The 23,445-nt window shown below is 42.8% G+C and overlaps 1 protein-coding gene across 2 annotated transcripts in view; it reads right to left on the reverse strand.

Moving 5' to 3' along the window:
- The window catches only part of gap43 (growth associated protein 43), a 215,262-nt gene that overhangs the window by 125,114 nt on the left and 66,703 nt on the right, over positions 1-23,445 (reverse strand). The window contains exon 1 of one of the 2 annotated variants that reach the window (XM_055644557.1): positions 1,614-1,787. The exons of the other annotated variant lie outside the window; for it this stretch is intronic. Within the exon in view, the coding sequence (XP_055500532.1) occupies positions 1,614-1,643 (30 nt within the window). The 5' untranslated portion in view covers positions 1,644-1,787. Of the gene's footprint in view, positions 1-1,613; positions 1,788-23,445 lie in introns of those variants that run through there. 2 annotated transcript variants of the gene reach the window in all.

Genomic DNA, 23,445 nt, shown 5'->3' on the forward strand with positions numbered 1-23,445 from the left:
TTTTGGAGATAATATCGCCTGATTTTTGGGTGAGGCAGTGGATGCACTTTGAAGAATATTGGCAGCATTAGATTCTATATTTAATTTTGCCTTATCCATCAGTTTCAAATTAATTTTGCTATAATTCAATTATATCATTACAGACAGCATTGATTAATGAAACTTCTATTGTATATTCTAATTGAAACTTGAAAAAAATCAAATAAAAGACAAGAAAGCATTAATTCTCTTCTGTAAATCCACCAAGTCAGAATATTCAGGTTTACCTGAAAGTTAAGCTTTTCAAGAATATCTCAGTACTCTTTCAACATAATTATTGTAAAAATACAATAATTGGTTGTCAATTGTGGGTATTATATCCAGCAATCCATTAACTAGACTGAGACATATAAGAGTGTCGCTCATGCTGTGATCACCCATCCAAATCCTCATTATAAAGTTGGCATAGGTCACCAGTCCACAAGATGCTTTACCCAAAAATCTTATTGTCTTTACAACACTTGCAAAGATTATTGTATCATACAGCAGAATGGTGGTAGTGATATTCCTTCCATGTCAAATTAAAATTAAGAATTGAACATCCTTTCACATGTTCCTGGGCATTGTTCTTTGTTTTCTTCATTTTCATCACCCTTAAAATGTTTAGGGTTTAAATGTAAAACAATTTTTTTTCATGCATTTAGAATTAAAAACTATCCTATGTTAAATAAAATTTCAGCACAGAAAGAAGAGTTTGGAAAGACTCCACCACAAGGATCAGTGTACAGTGTTAGCTAGACTTGCATACTAGGTGCCACTCCCAAAGCTGGACCTCTGCAGCCAAACCGTATGTTCACAGGATGAAATTCCAGTGCAAGATTCAGCTAATTAGCTGAAAATCTGCCCATTAAAAAAAAACATTCTCTGTTCATCCCGATTAATACAGGAACACAGTTTTCGTGAATACTATTTATTTTTTTCCGGTTAAAGCAGCAGCAATTGCCTTTGTGCAAAACAGTGGGACTGTTTTAGGTACATTTGTTCTAATTCTTAGTTGTCTCCAACTAATGTGTAATTTAAATCAGCCACTGGCTAAAATCCCAGAGACTTAGCATTATGCTTGTTGAATATCAAACCAAAAGGCATTCTCGAATGGAAGCACTGGCAGAATTCAAATGCTGTGCTGAACCTGATGCATTTCAGGTATTTTAACTCCTTTAGCTGTAGGAAAGAAAAACCTTAAAATTTTACATCCAGAATTTCAAAACCAAACAAGGATAGTAACAATCTGTCAATTCCAAATTCACTTGCAATTAGTAAAAGCTGCAATTATTCACTGGGATAGATTTTATTATCAGATCTCAGTAAAATGAAACAAAGCACCATCACATACAAAGCATCATGTATATATTTTTCCTTTTTTCCATTTCATAATTTAATCTTCAATCAAGCAATAGTCATGCAAACATATCATGTATTGAAGTCACAACATTTTAAGAAGCAGTTTTTTTTTCAGATATAAATTTCACACATTTATATTGCTAAAAGTATTTCAATTTCTATTCCTAATAAGATAGATAGATCACTGCAGAAATGTTGGTCCAAGAACCAAAAAAAAGACAATTTTTTTGTACCTGTTTAGTTCTTCTAATGCAGCACAACATGATGCCTGTATCCCTTTCTTTTCCTCTCCCTTCCTATTCTCTTTCTTGCTGCTCTCTCACTCCCTCTCTTCCTGTCTCTCACACCCTCTCTCTGCCTCTCTTGCAAACACAGGCACTCCCGTCAGCTGCACAGTCAAATGCTGCTGATACCACTTCTGCTAGCAGTTCACCCCCCCCTCCTCACCCCCACCACCAAAACCACCACCTCCCACCCATCCGTGCCACCACTCCCAGACAGCTCATTAAATATTAAACATCTCTTCTGCACCCTCAGTGGCCACTGTCTAAGTGTTCACGTTTCTGGAGTATTAACAATTTAAGTACCAAATGCCTTTCAGCATCTTGTAGCACACCCTCGGATACCTTACCACAATTTATAACGAGAATACTTTGTACTTTCGGTATAATATTAAAAAAATTAAATTGGCAATGCCTTTTTATTAATTATTTGGCTTCTCGCAACAATAGGCAAACATTTGATTTGTGTTATATATTTTTTTTGAAATGTTGCCAAAACGCCAGAAGAGCATCACACAATTAATATAGTGAACTGCCACACCCAAGCTGTGTTGCTGTACAGGGCCAGTCTGACAAATTGATTTTAACCCTCCCATGAATAATGGAAATGGCAGAATTTAGGACATTTTTGAACACTTCTTTCTGAATGCTTTTTTTTTTTTAACCCAGCTGCTGAACAATAATGTCAGCATGCTTTAACCCTTTGAAACCTGCATGTTTTTTAGTCTCAACAAAGCAATTAATGTCTGTGAATTACAACAAAGAATAAAAAGAAATGGTCACTAATTTCATTTAAAATCTAACAACCCTGTGCTGGATTTTTGCTCTCCAGATTAACTACAAACCAAAGCGAGGTTGCAGTAATATTATATGTAAGATTTTTAAAAATATACCATTCACAAAATGGAATCTCCTGCAGCACTCACCCATTCTTACTCCTTATCACAGCTAGAACATAAAAATCAAACTGCAGTCTTAAACCTACAGTTTAGTGTTAGTGTTTTCATATAAACTGTATTCAATTAGCCACAAATAATTTTAAAGTCAGTCCTACAACAGATTATTAATTATTTGATGGTGAAATAATATGAATTAATCCGTGAAAATAGAAGATTTAAAGAAAGAGAAGAGAGCAACCAATGTGTTCCTCGAGGTTTAATAATAAAATACAGTGAATGTTATCACATCTCAGATATTAATAGATAAACCAGAGAAACACCTACAATTTTAGATTATTAGAATATTTTTGGCATGAATGAGGATCCATTTCGTTTCAATTAGCTTGACATGCAAGATGGAGATTCTGGGTGATAGTGAGAGAAGGGTACGATGAACTACTGTAATGGAAGTGGGAGATACTGGGCCAGGTGTGGAGGGAGGGTCAGTGATATTTGGGTAGCTTGACACTGCGTGACATGATCAGCCTACATACGCAACCAGGAATAATATAAAAGGTATGAAGTCCCATTTTGCAGTATTAAAATTTATTTTGCTGCTTGTGAAAGAATGTTATCCAAAATCTAATTACATTTGTTATGTTTTCTGGTCTTTAAATCTGAGTCTTCTGCTCTCATGAAGAGCAAATATATGGAGGCACAGTAATGTCAAATGGCACAGAATGTTGGATTGATAACACTTGTGCAATATTCTAACACAAACTTGAAGATCACTAAGAACAAAGACCTCAAGCAATGTCTTAATGGCCTGAGACCTGCCTTAGTTTCATGCTTCTTTACCTTGGCTTCTTCAAGTAACTGCCTTCCCCATCCATGTGGACAGCACCACATCCCGCCCTCTCTATCACTCCCCCACTCCCACCCCCTCCACATCACCTTCTATTCAAATGCTTTTCAAGTGGCTGACACCTGTTACACTTTGGAGACGCCATCTTGTGCTAGAACTTTAGACTATAGCAGGGGTGGGGAACCTGTGGCCTTAAGGCCGCATGCGGCCTTCTAGGTCATTAAGTGCGACCTTTTGAATGAATCCAAATTTTGTAGAACAAATCCTTTTATTTTTATTAATATGTTTTTGTTCATCTTTTATTATTTTTATTTTAATCTTAAAATGAACGTATCTAAAATACCAAAGAGTAAAAGATTTAACGAAATAATCCTATATCTAATTGACGTTTCTTGGATGCGGCCTTATTAGATTACAGCTAACTTAATGCGGCATTCCAACATGAAAAGGTTCCCCACCCCTGGACTATAGAGATGCAGCGCGCAAACAGGCTATTCGGCCCATTGAGTCCGCGCCGACTGCCGATCACCCCGTACACTTGCACTATCCCATTCACTCGGAACAATTTACAATTTTTACTGAAGCCAATTAGTCTACAAACCTGTACATCTTGTGTAGGAGGAAACCGGAGCACCCGGAGAAAACCCACGCAGTCACAGGGAGAACTGTACTTCTGCGCCACTGTGCAGTCCTACTGTTATTTTTGCCTATTGTATTGCCTATGTTCTATAGTGCTCATTATTTGCCAGTGCCTGGGCAGTGTGGAGTTTATATGCTTCATTGGTGACCTTATTCCGCCAGGATTTGCCTGAGATGCATCAGAGGTAATGAAGGTGGAAACTGTTTAGCCTTTTTAGAAAACTAACATATGTTGTCCAAGACTCATGACTGCAGAAAATTCCGATGAACACTTTGGCCTACGTGATCTCCCAGTTGCCAAACTTTTTAACTCCCCTTCCCATTCCCATGTTGACCATTCAGCCCTGGGCCTCCTCCACTGTCAGAGTGAGACCACATGCAAACTAGAGGAACACCACCTCATATTTTGCTGGGCAGCTTATGACACAGCAGTATGAACATTGGTTTCTCTAATTTGAAGTAACCCCTGCATTCCCTCTCTCCTCTCTCCCCAACCCTAGTCATCCTACTGTCCACTGTTCAAATTCCTATATCCACATTCACGTTATAGGAATAGAATTAGGCCATTCGGCCCATCAAGTCTACTCCACCATTCAATCATGGCTGATCGCTGCCTCCTAATCCCATTTTCCTACCTTCTCCCCATAACCCTTAAACAAGAATTTGTCTATCTCTGCAATAAAAATATCCACTGATGGCCACCACAGCCCTATGTGGCAATGAGTTACACAGATTGACCACCCTCTGACTAAAGAAGTTCCTCCATACCTCTGGTCCTAGACTCTCCCACCAGTGGAAACATCCTTTCCACATCCACTCTATCCATTACTTTCATTATTCTGTAAGTTTCAATAAGGTCCTCCCTCAACCTTAAAACATCCAGCTCGAAGAGGCACAGTGCTGTCAAATCTCTTCATTATCACCTCTTCCCCAGTTGACAGGTGTAGTTCTCAGGGACACCGGAAGTCTCTCCGTCTTCCCACATCCCGCAGGAATAGCATAACAATGGCCATTTGCACTGTACCACCACAGCAATATTTTGTATGTCGTACACACTGCAGCCATCCACTAGTTGAGGAATTCCACTTTAGGGTGGTTGGATGGGGTGCCAACCATGTTGACAGCTTTGGCCTGGATGATGTTGTATTTCTTGTGCATTGTTGCACTTATCCAGGCAAATGAAAAGTATTCCTGACTTGTTTAGTTTAGTTTAGTTTATTGTCACGTGTACCGAGGTTCAGTGAATAACTTTTTTGTTGTTGCGTACTATTCAATCAGCGGAAAGACTACATACAGATGGTTACCATCAAGCCATTCACAGTGCAGAGGTACAGGATAAAGGGAGTAAAGTTTAGTGGAAGATAGAGTCCAGTAAAGTCAGATTAAAGATAGTCTGAGGGTCTACAATGCGGTCGATAGTCGCTCAGGACCGCTCTCTAGTTGATGATAGGATGGTTCAGTTGCCTGATAACAGCTGGGAAGGAACTGTCCCTGAATCTAGAGGTGTGCGTGTTCATACTTTTGAACCTCTTGCCTTCATGGTGGAGGAAATGCTGGAGAGGCCCTGAAGTGAGTCACTCACCATAATTCATTTCAAACCCGTTTCTGCAGCCAGTGTATTAAGATGACAGGTCCAGTTAAATTTCTGGTCAATGTTAAGAGACCCAGCAACCGGCACGGAGCCTCGCATTCCCCTACATTCCCTCTCTTTCCTCCCCTCCCCCTTAATAGTCACCCTCTTAAAGTCATTGCCTACAACTGGGGACAGGTGTTGTACCATATGACTGAATAGGACTGGCTAAATTTAAGAGGCAGGTGCCAGAGTTGTTGATGAGCACATTTATTGTAATCATTTCATTTCTCACTCAAATGTAGGCACACATTTGGTCCTACTGCAATCCTCCACTTCTGCCCGCTTGAATGTATTAAGATATCCAAACAATGGAGACTTTCTCATACAAGAGTTATGAGACAGATTCTTTTCATATGAAATTTAGTTTAGTTTAGAAATGCAGTGTGGAAACAGGCCCTTCAGCCCACCGAGTCCACACCGACCATCGAACACCCATACACCAGTTCCATCCTTCACAACAGGGGCAATTTACAGAATTAACCTACAAACCTGTGGGGGAGAAACTGAGCAGTTGTGTGGAAAGAATGGAGAAAACCAATCTGAATTGTGCGGCATGGTGGCGCAGCGGTAGAGATGCCGCCTTACAGTGCTTGCAGCGCCAGAGAACCACCTTTGATCCCGACTATGGGTGCTGTCTGTAACGAGTTTGTATGTTCTCCCCGTGACCGAGTGGGTTCTCCAAAATCTTCGGTTTTATAGACGTATAGGTTTATAAGTTAATCGGCTTGGGTTTGTGAACCTGATATTAAGTGTAAATTGTCCTTAGTGCATGTAGGGTAGTGTTAATGTGTGGGGGTCGCTAGTCGGTGCGGACTCGGTGGGCCAACGGGCCTGTTTCCGCACTGTATCTCTAAACTAAACTAAACTAAACTGAAAGCATTTGATGGAAATATGATCTTATAGAGGAATAAGACAAAGATCTGTCAAAATAAGAAACAGTGGCTATAAGTGGTATAGGGTCAAATTGCAGTTGCAATCGATATAAATTAATTGTGTAAACTTCCCATTATTAAACATAAGAATCCACAAAATATTGAACTGTGTTGTAATAAATCATGAGCATACTGCAGGTTACTCAATACACCTTAAAATGTCACAACATTCTAATCCATTCAGCAATGATATCTATTGCAGTCAGTCTTGTAGCCAAAGTGTGAAATGTCAATGGTGGAAGAAGAATATACAAATGATTTTGAACTTAAGTTAGTATCTAAAGTGGAGCAACTCTGCATTCTAATTGCAGAAAATATTTGCCTTTTGAGCATGAGATAATGTTTAAAATTTAAACAAAACACAGTTATCAATCCATGAATGTTTTAAAGAGCAGCGATTCATCCTTCCCAAAAGGTAACCTTAAGCCCTGATTTAAATGGTCATGTAATTCAAACAGTCAATTTTATTTTTTCAGACAGTACTGATTATTGTACAATTTTCTTTTAAGCTTGCCTTTTGAGCCACCTCTCAATGTTTTGGATTTACACTGCCTATTGGATTCAAGTGAGTCAATTTGTGGACTCATAAGGTCATAAGGAATAGGAGTAGAATTAGGCCATTTGGCCCATCAAGTCTACTCCGCCATTCAATAATGGTTCTCCCTCCTAACCTCATTCTCCTGCCTTCTCCCAAATGCCTCTCATTTGGCACCGTGATGTTGTTGTTAGGAATTTGGTCAAAAGTTCAGGATATCCAGGTAAAATTGAGTGTCAACCAAACAGTCTAGAGTTGTCTTTTTTTCAATTTAAAAAAATAGCAAAGGCCAGTTCAAAAAGAAGAAGCGTGCTGCATTATGCATTATATGCATCACTGCCTGGTTTGAGAACAGCTCCTTCCAAGACCGCAAGAAATTGCAGAGAGATGTGGATGTAGACCAGACCTTTGCAAAACCCAAACTCCTTTCCATTGATTCCAACGGCACTCCACCTTCCATTAACTCCAACTACACTCCTCGGCAAGGCCACCAGCATAATTGAGGATCAGTCTCACCCCAGTCACTCCCTCTTCTCCGCTCTCTCATCAGGCAAGTATAGAAGCGTGAAAAGCGGGAATCAAAGTGGTCACCTCTGTGTGGAGCACAGGAGATTGGCAGGGTCCTCAATTAGTATTTCTCCTCTGCATTTACCGAGGAGAAAGGCAGTAGGATGGATGAACTTGGGGCATTCAATGGAAGTGTCTTGAGTCAGTATTAACGTCATAGAAGTATTGAAGGTATGAAGGTATGAAGGTAGACAAATCTCCAGGGCCTGATCAGATAATCCCGAGGACATTGTGGGAAAATAGAGAGAAAATTGCAGGAGCCCTGGTTGAAATTTATAAGTTGTCCTTAAATACAGGAGAGGCGCCAGAAGACTGGAGGGTGGTAAATGTTGTGCCTCTATTCAAAAAGAGCTGCAAGGAAAATGCTGCAAACTATAGGCCGGTGAGCTTAACATCTGTAGTTGGAAAGTTACTGGAGAATATTCTGAGGGATAGGTTATACAGGCATTTGGATGGGCAAGGGCTGATTAGGGATGGTCAGCATGGTTTTGTACGTGGGAGGTCGTGTCTCATATCTGATTGTGTTTTTTGAAGAAGTGACCAAAAAGGTCAATGAGGGCAGAGCTGTAAATGTTGTATACATAGATTTCAGTAGGGCATTCACCAAAGATCTGCATGGTAGGCTGCTCTGGAAGTTTAGATCAAATGGGATCCAAGGAGAGATAGCTGAATAGATAGCAAATTGGCTTCAAGGAAGGAAGCAGAGCGTGATGGGGTATGGTTGCTTCTCGGACTGGAGTCCTGTGACTTCTGTTGTGCCTCAGGGTTCAGTGCTAGGGCCATTACTGTTTCTCATCTACATCAATGATTTGGATGAGAACGTACAGGGCAAGATCAGCAAGTTTGCTGATGATGCAAAAGTGGGTGGTTTTGCAGGTAGTGAAGATAGTTGTGAAAGATTGTGGCAGGATCTTGATCGATTGGCCAGGTGGGCTGAGGAATGGTTGATGGAATTTAATACAGAGAAGTGTGAGGTGTTGCAATTTGGGATGTTGAACAAGGGCAGGACCTACACAGTGAATGGTAGGCTCTGTGGAGTGTTGTGGAACAGTGGGATCTAGGAGTGCAGGTGCATAGTTCCTTGAAGGTCGAGTCCCAGGTAGATAACTTGGTCAAAAAGGCTTTTGGCACATTGGCCTTCATCAGTCAGAGTATTGAGTATATTGGGAGGTCATGTTGCAGTTGTATAAGACGTTGCTGAAACCGCATTTATGGTATTGTGTTCAGTTCTGGGCACAGTGTTATACGAAAGATATTGTCAAGCTTGAAATGGTTCAGAGAAGATTTACGAGGATGGTGCCAGTAGGGCAGTGGTTCTTAACCTGGGGGGTCGTGACCCCCCTATGGGGGGTCATTTGGGGCTTTGCCGGGGGTCATGAAGGGGACACAAATAACATATCAATTTGTTGAGCCCATGTTTAGGAGCATAACAAAGGTGCATACCACATGTAATATTTTGTTTGCGTATGCTCGTACTGGTGCCAAAAAGGTTAAGAACCACTACAGTAGGGTCTGAGCTATAGGGAGAGGTTGAGTAGGTTGGGTCTCTATTTCTTGGAGAGCAGGAGGATGAAGGGTGATCTTATAGAGGTGTATACAAATTATGAGAAGAATACATTGGGTAGATGCACAGAATCTCTTGCCCAGAGTAGGGGAATTGATGACCAGAGGACATAGGTTCAAGATAAAGGGGAAAAGATTTAATAGGAATCGGTTAACCTTTCACACAAAGGGTGGTGGGCATATGGAACAAGCTGCCAGAAGAGGTAGTTGAGGCTGGAACTATCCCAACATTTAATGAACAGTTAAGGACCTGTCCCACTTTCACGACCTAATTTACAACCTTTTTTTACTTGTGGACATTTTTCATCATGCTAGAAAACCACCCTGACCAACCTGATGCCACAAGTACCTACGACTAGCACCAGAGCCTGCTACAACCTACCTACGACATTCTATGACCTCCTTCAACCTCGCGACGACCATGCTGCGAGTATGAGTCAAGGGCAAACTCAGCAGAGGTTGTGAATTAGGTTGTGAAAGTGTGACAGGCCCTTTAGACAGGTACATGGATAGGGCAAGTTTGGAATGATATGCACCAAACGCAGGAAGGTAGGACTAGTGTAGCTGGGACATGATGGCCAGTGTGGGCAAGTTGGGCCAAAGGGCCTGCTTCCAAACTGTATCACCCTATGACTCTATTGCTAAATTTAGACAAAAATGCTCCTCACCAAATATACCCTCACCATTGGAGAACATTACATATTTTTGTAAAATTATAAAATAAAAAGTTTGTAGATGTAATAAGAGGCCAATAATTGTTTACAACAATATCAATTACTCTTAAATACATAGAAAGTAAAATTGATATATAAATGGAGCAGGTAATTTGGACTTACTAGTGTTGCTTTATTGTTGATACATGTACTGAGATATAGTGACAACTTGGCTATTTGAGTAAATCATCCATACATGAATATAATCAAACCATATAGAATATGTTGCTCCAGCTACACAGAAAGTGCAGATAACAGAAAGAGTGCAAGAGTCAGCATGAGGTAGATTGGGGGATCTGGAATACATTTCAATGTATGTTCAGATTAAGATAAAGGGGACCAGAAATACACTGCAAAAAATCAGAGTAAAATATCAGGGCTTTGTTTAATTGAATATCGTTTTTATATTAAAACTAAGTTTTTTGTTACTTGATGAAGTGGGACACAGGGGAGGTCTGTCACAGGGGAGGCCTGGTCCCCCAACGCAACCCGCTCCCCAACGCAATATTCCACCACTCACCAATAGCCCCCACAGGAGGCCTGATCCACCAACGCAACCTGTTCCCCAACGCAATATTCCACCACACACCCATAGCCGCCAACTGCGCATGTGGTGCTCATTTTGCCTTATTCACCCTCCCTCATTTTTAAACTTTAAAAAAATGCAATTGCACTTGTTAGGGCTAGCAGGACTCAATGTACTTGGATAGCATAGAAACATAGAAACATAAAAAATAGGTGCAGGAGTAGGCCATTCGGCCCTTCGAGCCTGCACCGCCATTCAATATGATCATGGCTGATCATCCAACTCAGTATCCTGTACCTGCTTTTTCTCCATACCCCCTGACCCCCTTAGCCATAAGGGCTACATCTAACTCCCTCTTAAACATAGCCAATGAACTGGCCTCAACTACCTTCTGTGGCAGAGAGTTCCAGAGATTCACCACTCTCAGTGTGAAAAATGTTTTTCTCACCTCGGTCCTAAAGGATTTCCCCTCTATCCTCAAACTGTGACCCCTTGTCTTGGACTTCCCCAACATCGGGAACAATCTTCCTGCATCTAGCCTGTCCAACCACTTAAGAATTTTGTAAGTTTCTATAAGATCCCCCCTCAATCTCCTAAAGTCTCACCAAGACGCTGTACAACTGCAATAGAACCCTCCATGCTCCTATACTCAAATCCTTTTGAGTTGAGATGTTGCGAGCAGGACTACAATCCCTTTGTGATGTCACAGCTGTGAGGACAGGGACTAATCAGTTATTCTTTTCCAAGTTTTTTGAGATTTTTGATCATTTTGATTAATAACTTGAGAAATAATGCATGAATTTTTCAGATAAGACAATTTTGGATAGGATAAATCTCTATCAGAATATGTAAAAATGTTACCGTTAGCGTGTCGTTTTTTTGAGAAGTTGTGATCACACACACACACACACACACACACACACACACACACACACACACACACACACACACACACACACACACACACACACACACACACACACACACACACACACACACATCCACATCCACATACAAGATCAGAGTTTTAATGGTTATATGGATTATATGAACTAATGATGTATATACAAACCTGTTGTGCTGCTGCAAGCAAGAATATCATTGTTCTGTTTTGATAGATATGACAATAAAACACACTTGACTCTCTATTGATACTCTCTTGACTTTAGAATTTAGACTCTATGGATACAATGCAGAAACAAGCCCTTCGCCGACAATTTACAATTTTACCGCAGCCAATTAACCCTCAAACCTGCACGTCATTGGAGGAAATCAGAGCACCCGGAGAAAATCCACACAGTCACAGGGCAAATGTACAGACTGAGTACTGCAGCAGCCGTAGTCAGGATCGAACCTGAGTCTTTGGCACCGTGAGGCAGCAACTCTACCACTGCATCACCGTGCCGACTTTTGACACTCCATGCTGCCGATGTGTTGTCTCACATCCATGTTTCTGTCAGACGATTGGAATACAGTGGAGTCTGTGCCTAGTGTTGAGATAAAATGTTTGGAAGAGCGTGGATGAAAGCTTGCCATCTCATTTTACTGTACACATGGCCTTGGGATACCCAAGTTCTGGGCTGCAATAATGAATCTGCCACCGGAGACTGTTTGGGGCATTAAACAGACCTGGCAATCAACGGAAAGTACGAATTGTTAGCGGACTTTTGTGTTTTAGATCAGCAGCCAGGAATGTTACAAGCAGCACAGTGGTGCAACAGTAGAGCTGCTGACTTACAGCTCCAGAGACCTGGGTTCAATCCTGACTATGGATGCTGCCTGTACGGAGTTTGTACCTTCTCCCTGCGACCACCTGGGTTTTCACCAGATGCTCCGGCTTCCTACCTTATTCCAATGACATGCAGGTCTGTAGGTTAATTAGCTTTGGGAAAATTGTAAATTATCCTTGGTGTGTAGGATAGTGTTAGGATAGTGTTAGTGTATGGGTAATCGCTGGTCAGCTAGGACTCAGGTCTGTTTCCACTTTATCTCTAAAGTCTAAGGTCTATAAGTCTAAAGCCTTAAGATCCAAAAGTCAGGAACACAAGAGCAAGCCCCCTATTTCTTTTCCACCATACCAACTCACGACCCTGCCAGGCTGGCAATCATACGCTAGCAGTTCTGGGCTATATTCATAACCCTAGGTACAAGAATGAGCCAAAGCTATGCTATAATTGATGAAATATGTCCAAATACTATGAACATTATTTGCACTGATATTAAAAAAATGTTTGATTTTAGTAAAATAAGGCTTTCCCATATGATCATCATAATAATGATAGGTTTTGAACTGAGACCTCAGTGGCAACGTTTCCATGGCTGGATTTTAATTCCTTGCAAGTGAGAGACACAATGGTGGGCTGGAGACCCAAAGGTTTCTGCACGTGATTTGTCAGAGCTGCTTGAACACCTTAATTACATTAACATGGTATTAGCATGCTATCCCCAGGTTTACCAAGCAATTAGACAGAGTAAGCATAATGGAATTATGTGTGTTTCTGTTAATTCTGGCCAAATTGGAGATGCCAGGACACTAAAATTGAGTAAAGGCTTCTGGGCTGCTAGGTCATTTGGACAATTTAAATATGCCTTCTGCAGAAATGGGACAAGCTGCAGAATGGTGCCAGCTTGTCTAGAGCCTAGATAAGAGTTGCAGGAAGAGAATGGGACAGCTGCAGATTCTTACAATTAGGTGTAAATTGCATGAAACGGATTGGGTGAATGCAAACCAGACATACACATTGTAAATATTGTTGCAAATCTTTACTTTGCTAGATGTTGATTGGGCTAAGTATTGAGCCTTGTCTGGGTTTCTTGAATATCCGGGCACATGTTGCATAATTCATTTCTGTTAACTTGCATCTAGAAACTTCGTCAGATACATTGTATTAGTCACTGTATTATTGGGTTAGGGAAATGTCTATCGTGTACTGTGTTAATCAATATCTGTTATTGGACTGTATAGAGACCACCCCCATGTGGTTCAGCCCCTCAAGGTTCGGGGACCTATAAAAGGCCTCTCCCACAAGGTCCTGCGTTGATCTTCTGGGAGAACGCTTAGGACTGCGTGACCTTCAGGAGTATCTCTGCTTGAACAAGGCTAGGAGGACTAGGCCAAGCATATACAAGGATCAAACCTGCGGTGGTTAGGTCTAGTAGTGGGGTACTGTTATTGTGCTTTCCAAAATAAAGTTTAGATGCACAGGTTCTTGTCTCAGTATCTTATTGACTGAAACTAGACTGGGCGGAAGCTTAGAACGAGCTATTTACAATTCAAGCTCACTCCTGCTATTGAAAGGTTCATTGCAAGCGTGACACATTATGGATTCTGGAGTTGGCAGCATAATGAATTGTGAAGTGACAAAGGTTGATTTAAAAGCCCACAAAGTGATGGAATAAATCAACGAGTCAGGCAGCATATCTGGAGATCATGGATAGGAGACATTTCGGGTCAGAAGGAAATCTAGATTTTGGTTTACAAAAATAGACATAAAGTGCTGGAGTAACTCAGCGGGTCAGGCAGTGTCTCTGGAGAATATGGAAGGTGACATTGGGACTCTTTTTTGGGACTATTTGGTATGTTGTTCGTTTGGAGAATTGAATTCAGTTTCATTCGCCCTGCTAAAATATGCCATTAAACTTGGAAGTGTAGACAAGATTTGCAAAGGTGTTATCAGGCCTCAGCTATAAGAAGAGGACCTGAGGCACCACAACACTCACATTTGGACATGTCCAGCCACTACCATTGAATGCATTGTTGACACTAATAATCTCCTGCCTCCTGTACATATACAACAATGTTGGCACATCCAAAATGCAAAAATCAACCTGCCGACACCAGATTTAACTTGAATGCATTTAGCTGCAATGAAGCAACTCCGGTGGGTGAGGCTCTATGAGGAACTCCTGAGGCCCCTGTCATCCTCCTTTGGGTCATACAATTGCTTTGCCTTGGTGGCACCCATGGTGGTGTGGGTTTAGCAACTGGTTATGTGCAATGGCCAAACACCATCATTCAGCAACTGGTGAAATTTGGTTTCTAAATGAGAAACCAACAGCATTCCTTTAAAGAACACCTTCCAAAGACTCCCTCTTGGAAGTGGTAATAAAACTGCAATATTTTTCCTTGCCCTCATCCTTTCTGTGTTCTTGCCTTGAATGTGTGTGGCACAGTGACACAGTGGTATAGCTGTTGCCTCACAGTGCCGGAGACCGGGGTTTGATCCTCTTTACGGGTGTTCTCTGTTCAGAGTTTGTACGTTCTCCCCATGACCATGTAGGTTTTCTCCAGGTGCTCTGGTTTCTTCCCCACATTCCAAAGATGTGCCGGTTTGTAGGATATTTGGCTTCTATTAATTGTCCCCGGTGTGTAGGTTAGAGTTAGTGTACGGGTGATCGTTAGATAGAGCGGAGTCAGTGGGTCGAAGCACCTGTTTCCACCCTGTATCTGTAAACTAAAACCAAACTAACCATGAAATTCAGGAAGCCTGACTGTCAGTTAAATTCCAAACCTGCTCTTAATGAATGACTAATATGTTTAATTTGCCAAATGCCTCACCCACCTAAGTTGCATCATTGCAGCTAAATGCAGTCAAGTTAAATCTGGTATTGGCAGGTTGATTTTGCATTTCGGATGTGCCAACATTTTTCATCAGGTTGACTCCTTATCGCCTCATGGTGCTTAATGTTGCTACATTAGGATCATATCTTTCTCATGCAGTAATTCACAAGGACTGACTGAATCGGAATGATGCATGTCTATTTTTAAATTTGAGCTTGATCCACCCTAAGCCAACTAAGGAAAGTTCCCAAAAGTCAAGCGTCAAGATTGTTTTTTTTCCATATGTACCAAAGCAGAATAAAGAAATTCTTATTTCAATGTTATCCCATTGTCTCACCCATTCCCTGCATTGTAGAGCCAATTAGCCTATAAAACCACCATATCATTGGGATGTTGGGATCTAATAGAAACATATTAAATTCTTACGGGATTGGACAGGCTAGATGCAGGAAAAATGTTCCCGTTGTTGGGGGAGTCCAGAACCAGAGGTCACAGTTTAAGAATAAGGGGTTGGCCATTCAGGACTGAGATGAGGAAAAACCTTTTCACGCAGAGAGTTGTGAATCTGTGGAAGGCAGTGAAGGCCAATTCACTGGATGTTTTCAAGAGAGTTAGATATAGTTCTTAGGGCTAACGGAATGAAGGGATATGGGGAGAGTCTTCCGGTGGGCGCGGCGCGACTAGGTCAGCAGCGGCCTCTGCAGTCTGTCCGGCTAATTTTTTGTCTGTGTTTTTAATGTAGTTTTTGTTATTTTTTGGGGGTGTGTGTGTGTGGGGGGCGGGGGTGGGGTGGGAGGGGGGGGAAACTTTTAAAATCTCTCCCTGCACTTGAGGCCCGACCTTTTCTAGTCGGGTATCCGTTGTCGTTGGGGCCGCAACGAGGAATCCAACAGGAAGAAGCACTCTGGTGCTACGACTCACCATCGCCGTCGCGGGGCTGGCCGAGTCCGGAGCGGGTGGAGCGGTGGAGGAGCGCTTGAATGCTGCTGCGGTGCTGGCTACCGGGGTAGTCGGAGGCTCCAACGGCAGGTCTGTGGACGGCGGCACCGAAGGGGTCTGAGGGGAGCCGCTATTTTCTGTGGCGGCGACTTCTCCCGCCCGAGTTGCTAAGAGCTCCTGGAGAGGGGCCTGACACCACTGCCCCGAATGGCCGCGGACTTTGCGCGCACACCGGGGGCACCAACACCAAGACCCGGTGTGCGACCTCGCACCAAACGGGACAATCGCCATCGCCAGCCGGGGGCTTTGACTTTGACTCTGACACGGGGGGGGGGAGAAGGAGAGATAAGTGTTTTTGGCTCCATCACAGACAGTGATCGATGTTTATGATCATGTTGATGTTGTGTCTTGGGTCTATTTGTTTGTAATGTATGGGCAGAAACGCACCTCAAGGGGTCCAAATGACAATTAAATGTATCTACTTGTATCTTGAGTGCCAATGGGGTACAGATTTTGGATACATATTGAATGGCGGTCTGAAGGGCTTGTAGCTTTTCTCTCTGAAGAAGAGATAGAGCCCTGATGAAACCTGCAGTCACAGGAGAAGCATGTCAACTCCACACAGACAGTATCGGAGATCAGGATGAAACCCACGTCTCTGGGGCCGCAAGGCAACGGCTCTACCATCAGTGCCAGTAATTTTGTACGTGGATCTGAAGAGGGGTTTTGTCTGAAGAAGAGATCCGACCTGAAATGCCACATATTCCTTTTCTCCAGAGATGCTACCTGCCCCGCTGAGTTACTCCAGCATTTTGTATCTATCTTAAGCATAAACCAGCATCTGCAATTCCTTTCTACAAAGTTGGAGGAAGGTTCCGACCCAAAACGTTACCTATTCCTTTTCTACAGAGATGCTGCCACTGAGTTACTCCTGAATTTTGTGTTTATCATCGGTATAAATCAGCACCTGCAGTTCCTTCCTACACATTTTGTAGGAAAAACAGTCCCAGCAGTCAGTATGAGGTGGTGATGGAGGGAATGAATGTTCCAGATGGAAGATGAGGTGCAGCCAAGTGAGCTGCCTTGCCCTGGATGGTGTTAAACCCCCTGAGAGTTGTTGGAGCTGCAATCATTCAGGCAAGTGGACTGTATTCAATCACACTCCTGGCATGTGCCTTGTAGATGGAAGCTATCCGGTCTCTGCTTTCATAGTCATGGTATGAGTGCGGCTGCTCCAACTGAAAGTCCAGTCAATGATGGCGCCTGGAAGATTGATAGCGTGGGACTGAGCAATGGCAATGCCATTGAATGTTAAGGCTAAACTGTCTCTTGCGAGAGATTATTTCTTGACACTTTAGCGGTACAAATATTCCTGCCATTTTACAGCCAATGCCTGAATGTTAATAGGTCTTAAATATATTAATGAAATCAGAGGCTATCGTAATTCTTGAACTGTGTCTATCACAGTAAGCTGTTTTGCTCCAGAGATCTTTGTAGATGTTGCATATTTATACCATCTGCCAATTAATGTCATGGAACATTTCTGAACCAAATGCTAAAATGAATCTCCAACACTGATCTGACTGCAGTTACGTCTGGCTAGTTTTATTTTTATTTTTTTGCAAATTCATTAATTTATTAATTAACTTCATGTGATCGCGTGGGATTTCTCTGGCAAATTCTTTCATCGCAAAGGCTCTATTTACAGACACATGCAAGACCTTCAGGGTGTACTGGGTCATCCCTAAATTACAGGGCCCAAAGCCACGTTTCCCAAGCTAGGACCAGTGACAACAAATGTTCAAAGACCCTACACATTAGCAGCTCCTCAGCTCCACTCTCACTCCCCACCCACCTACTCGTAACAAGGACAGAGTCCCCCTTGTCCTCCCCTTCCACCCTACCAGTCGTCGCATACAACATATAATCCACCAACATTTTTGCCACTTCCAAAGGGATCCCACCACTGGCCACATCTTCCCATCTCCTCCCCTTTCGGCTTTCCGCAGACACCACTCCCTCTGTAACTCCTTGATTAATTTGTCCCTTCCCACCCAAGCCACCCCCTCCCCTTGCAAACACAGGAAATACTACACTTGTCTCTTTACTTTCCCCCTCGACATCCAAGGACCCAAGCAGTCTTTCCAGGTGAGGCAGAGGTTCACTTGCACCTCCTCCAACCTCATCTATTGCATCCGCAGTTCCAGGTGTGAACTGCTCTTCATCAGTGAGACCAAGCTTCGCCCAACACCTCTGCTCAGTCCGCAATAACCAACCTGATCGCCCGGTGGCTCAGCACTTCAACTCCCCCCCCCCCCCCCCCATTCCGAATCCGACCTTTCCGTCCTGGGCCTCCTCCATGGCCAGAGTGAGGCCCACTGCAAATTGGAGGAACAGCACCTCATATTTCGCCTTTGTAGTTTACACCCCAGCGGTATGAACATTGACTTCTCCAATTTCAGGTAGCCCTTGCTTTCTCCCTCCTTCCCCTCACCTTCCCAGCTCTCCCACAGCCCACTGTCTCTGCCTCATCCATTCTTTTTCCCGCCCCCCCCCCTCGACATCAGTCTGAAGAAGGTTTTCGGCCCGAAACGTTGCCTATTCCTTCGCTCCATTGATGCTGCGTCACCCACTGAGTTTCTCCAGCTTTTTTGTCTACCTTAGTCTGAAGAAGGGTCTCGACCCGAAACATCACCCATTGCTTCTCTCCAGAGATGCTGCCAGTTCCGCTGAGTTACTCCTGCATTTTGTGTCTAGCTCCAATCATCTTGGACCCGCTCTGGAAGTAGGAGTGGGGGCGGATACGGATCTGCAACAGCCGTGAGCCCCAGGCCAAACTCGGCGATCGTTTGCCTGCTTCTGCTGCTGTTGGAGGTGAGACGTTGTGCGGTGCCAGGGTCTTGGGCCTGTCCCACTTTGGCCATCAGTTACGCGACAGGCCAGTCGCGCGCGATGATTTAGTACAGGACGAAGTCCACATTCCTCCATGCCACTCCACACTCCTCCACACCACTCCATGTGCCCGTCCCGCGCTACCCACGCGCTACCCACACGCTAGCACGTCGCGTAAATGGCTCGCGAATGACGGCCAAGTGGGACAGGCCCTTTATACTACACATTACCACATCATTTTGGATCCAGGAGCCAGGCCAGAGGCTATTGAGGCGATATCATTGAAGCCATTTGAAGTGAAATGGTCATTACACAGTGCAAAGATTTCACAGCTTACTGATTCTATAGTCTGGAAAAACCCATGTGTGATTCAAAAACATTTTGTTTGAGATACAAGGTGGAAACAGATCCTTTGGCCTACCGAGTCTGCACCGACGATCGCTCATACACTCGTTCTGCTCTACACAATAGCGACAATTTACAGAAATCAATTAACCTACAAACTTGCAGATCTTTAGAATGAGGGAGGGAGCTGGAGCACCCGGAGAAAACCTGTTTTACAATGTATTCAAAAATTGAAAGCAATTGCTAGATGCATTTGCATGTGAATGTTACACACAGTGGGGAATTGCATCTCGGTCCCTCTTTTATGAGACTCTTCTGCAAAGTGTTTACAGTTAACCAGTGAGTCTAAAGAAGGGTCCCGACCCAAATCATCACGTGTCCATTCAGGCTGCACAACATTTAAAAAACATGTGGATGTGATAAGTTTGGAGGGATATGGGCCAAACACAGGCAGGTGGGACTTGTGAAGATGGGGCATGCTGGTCTATGTGGGCAGGTTGGGCTGAAGGGCCTGTTTCCATGCTGTACGGCTCGATAGCTCTACAGTTCTATGACTCTATAGATGCTGCCTGGCCTGCTAAGTTCCCTGCAGCACTTTGTGTTTTGCTCAGGATTGCAGTATCTGCAGTTCCTTGTCTAACCGGCGTAGTATATATGTTTTGACACCACGGATATACAACTTTGAACTACCAGAAGCCAAATGGGTTTCTGTTGCAGGAACAGACTTGAAAGGAGCAAGCGTAGAATATACCACAGGAATGGGCCCTTTGGCTCACAATGTTTGTGTCAAAAATGATGCCAAGTTAAACTGATTCATCTGCCTGTACGTGATCCATATATCTCTATTCCTTGTGCTTGCATGTGGCTATCCTAAAGCCTCTTAAACACAATTATTAAAGCTGTCTCCACCAGCACCCCTGGCAGTGCGTTCACCATGTCCTGTATAAATATGCCTGTATCATACATGAAATAAGGGCCCTAACCTTTGAAGAGTCTACCATTTCAAATAACCAAGCAACCTTGGGATCCAATATCCTTGATTTTCAAGGAAGGAACTGCAGATGCTGGTTTAAACCAAAGATAGACACAAAAAGCTGGAGTAACTCAGTGGGACAGGCAGCATCACTGGAGAGAAGAAATGGATGACGTTTTGGGTCAAGACCCATCAGTCTGACGAAGGTTCTCAACCCAAAACTTCACTGATTCCTTCTCTCCAGAGATGCTGCCTGTCCCCGCTGAGTTACTCCAGCATTTTGTGTCTATCCTTGATTTTGCAGATGAGGTCCTTTACTTTCTGCCCAACCAGTTGATCTTCTGGTGGGTGTGCGCTTTGTATCCAAGATGTATAATTACATATTGCTGTTCACATTCAACCCAACTACTTCAAGTGACTATCTCTTTCAAGAACCATCATTTACAGAGCTCCTGTCTTTAGTCTGGTTTGGTTTAGTTTAGTTTGGAGATACAGCATGGAAACAGGTTCTTTGGCCCACCAAGTCCACGTTAACCAGGGCCAACTTACAGGGGTCAATTAAGCATCAAGCTCGCACGTCTTTGGGATGTGGGAGAAAAATGGACCCGGAGGGGAACCTACAGGGAGAATGTGCAAATGTGCAGCACCCAACGTCAGGATCGAACCGGGTTCTCAGGTGCTGTGAGGCAGCAAATCTGCAGCAGCACCACTGTGCCGCCCACTGAGATGGGGCTTGAGTTTACAGCTTGCTCTTCTGACCATCGGAAATATAATTTGGTCACTACATATAATCATCACAGATGCTTATGTTTTACTGCCTTGTTCATCACAAGCTTAAGGAAACCACAGTCCCTCCTTTTCAATCCCATATAAAACCTGCCTGGGACACCAGTATGTGTCCACATCAAGGCTCTTCTCCTGAATTTCCCATTGCAAGATTCCATGTCTGAACTGAGGATGTTGTTAATAGTTTAGTTTAGTTTAGAGATACAGCGTAGAAATGGGCCCTTCGCCCCAGCGAGTCTGCGCCGACCAGCATTATCCTACTGGTCAGGGACAATTTACATTTTACCGAAGCCAATTACAAACCTGTACGTCTTTGGAATGTGGGAGGAAACTGGAGCCCCCAGAGAAGGGGGGGGGGGGGGAGATAGTTAGTGTGTGTGTGATGCTGCATGCCGCCTCCCCCCCCACACAACCGCACGTTGGGGGAACAGACCCAATGGGTCTGCACTTGGTCTAGTAAGTTATAGAAGCAGAATTAGGCTATTTGGCCCATCAGATCGACTCCACCATTCAATCATGTCTGATCTATCTTTACCTCTCAATCCCATTCTCCCGCCTTCTCCCCATAACCACTGACAATTCAATTTCAAATTCAATACAAACTGTTGTTTTGCACTGTACACCTCATAAAATATTATTTATGTGTCCACTTGGATACTTTAATTCATGATCATTATCATAAAATCATCAATGAATTTCACAGTGAAATTAAATTGTTGAAATTACTTCTTTGTGCCTCCCCACATCTCATCCCAAAAATTCATTAACAGAGTCAAATAATGGATTACATTTTTTTTAAATTTGATTGTTTGAAATGCAAATCAGAAGAGGACTTAAATTTTGGGGGAAAATTAAATATGAATACATTTAAACATAGACTGGTTTAAACCACCTAACCTGAAGATTGCTCAAACATTATTTCATACACCATCTTACTCAAATATGATTTAATATTACTCTTGGTCCAGTCATATCATATGCTGTGCCAACATATTAAAATCTTGCTTAATCATCAGATTTAGGGTTACTATAAATTAATCTAATGGTAATAATATGTTAATTCATTTAACAGCCATTTATTTCAATCAAATTGGTTGTATTGTGCCAGTCATAATGCATTGTAAGTTCCAAAAAATTATTGGCAATTAATATGGCTGGAGTGGCTGATTTGCAAAGGTTCGGTGCAGATTATTCATTTCAATGTCCCCTTTCTATAACAAACTGATTTGAAGTTATTCATTGGCATTGGTGTTGGAGAGGCGCTTGTCTGAGAATGAAGATAATTCCCGGAAAAGAAAAATTGTGGAGATTAATATCATGATATATAGACAACATGGAGAACAAGAAGTTCATTCATATAATTGCAAAAGCAAGCAGTGCTGTACTGTTGAAAAGAGCAATTTTGCACATATTTCTAGGTGCTTTAGCGTCTTTTCTTGCAAATTGACTTCTCATTTTCAGAAATATTTTTACTCCCACGGCTTTTTTGTTTCCAGCGTAACAAACCCCGAAGTTGTATTAACAATAATGCAACAGTCATCTGCACAGAAGTGTTCAACCTGACGTCTGAAAAATGACGGGTCTTACATGGTCACAGAATGAATGTGTTTCAATCAATTCATATAGAGTCATCGATTCATGCAGCATGGAAACTGGCTCTTCCACCCAACTTGCCCACGCTGAGCAACATGTCCCATCCACACTTGTCCCACCTGATCCATATGGCCCATATGGCCCATATCCCTATAAATCTGTCCTATCCAGGTACCTGTCTAATTGTTTCTTAAACATTACAATAGTCCCTGTCTTAGCTATCTCCTCTGGCAATCTATCTCTTAAAGGAAGACTCAAAATGCTGGAGCAACTCAATGGGTCAGACAGCATCTCTGGAGGACATGGATAGGCGACATTTCAGTTTGGGGTCGCTCTTCGAACTGATTGTAATCGGGGGGGGGGGAAGAAAGCTGGAAGAAAGGTGGGGGCAGGACAAAGCCGGGCAAGTGATAGGATGCACTGGTGAGGGTGGGAGTGGTTGGCAGACGGTTGAACAAATACTAGCATCTACAGTTCCTTGCTTCTTCAACAGGAAGTTTCACTGATATTGGCAATAACAACTTCAGTCTGACGCTACGCATGAAGACAATTAATGCAGTAATGAGAACCTTGCAAGTAAGAATCGTGCTCTTTACAAAACTTTCACACTGTTAGTGACCCACAATGCTGCTAACGCAAACAAAAAGAATGTGTCAGATTCTAGCCATATGGTGTCAACACTCACAATTGCCAAATCATTGTTTATTGGCTAAGAAATGGACATGACTTTAAAAATGGTTTTGGAACCATTCATCAAGGCATAGATTCCTACCGCACAAAAGCAGGCCCTTGAACTATGCCAACTAGTTTTTATCATTGGGCTCTTCCTGAATTTCACCCATAT

Source organism: Leucoraja erinacea, chromosome 13 (genome assembly GCF_028641065.1).
Source record: "Leucoraja erinacea ecotype New England chromosome 13, Leri_hhj_1, whole genome shotgun sequence".
Classification (NCBI taxonomy): domain Eukaryota; kingdom Metazoa; phylum Chordata; class Chondrichthyes; order Rajiformes; family Rajidae; genus Leucoraja; species Leucoraja erinaceus.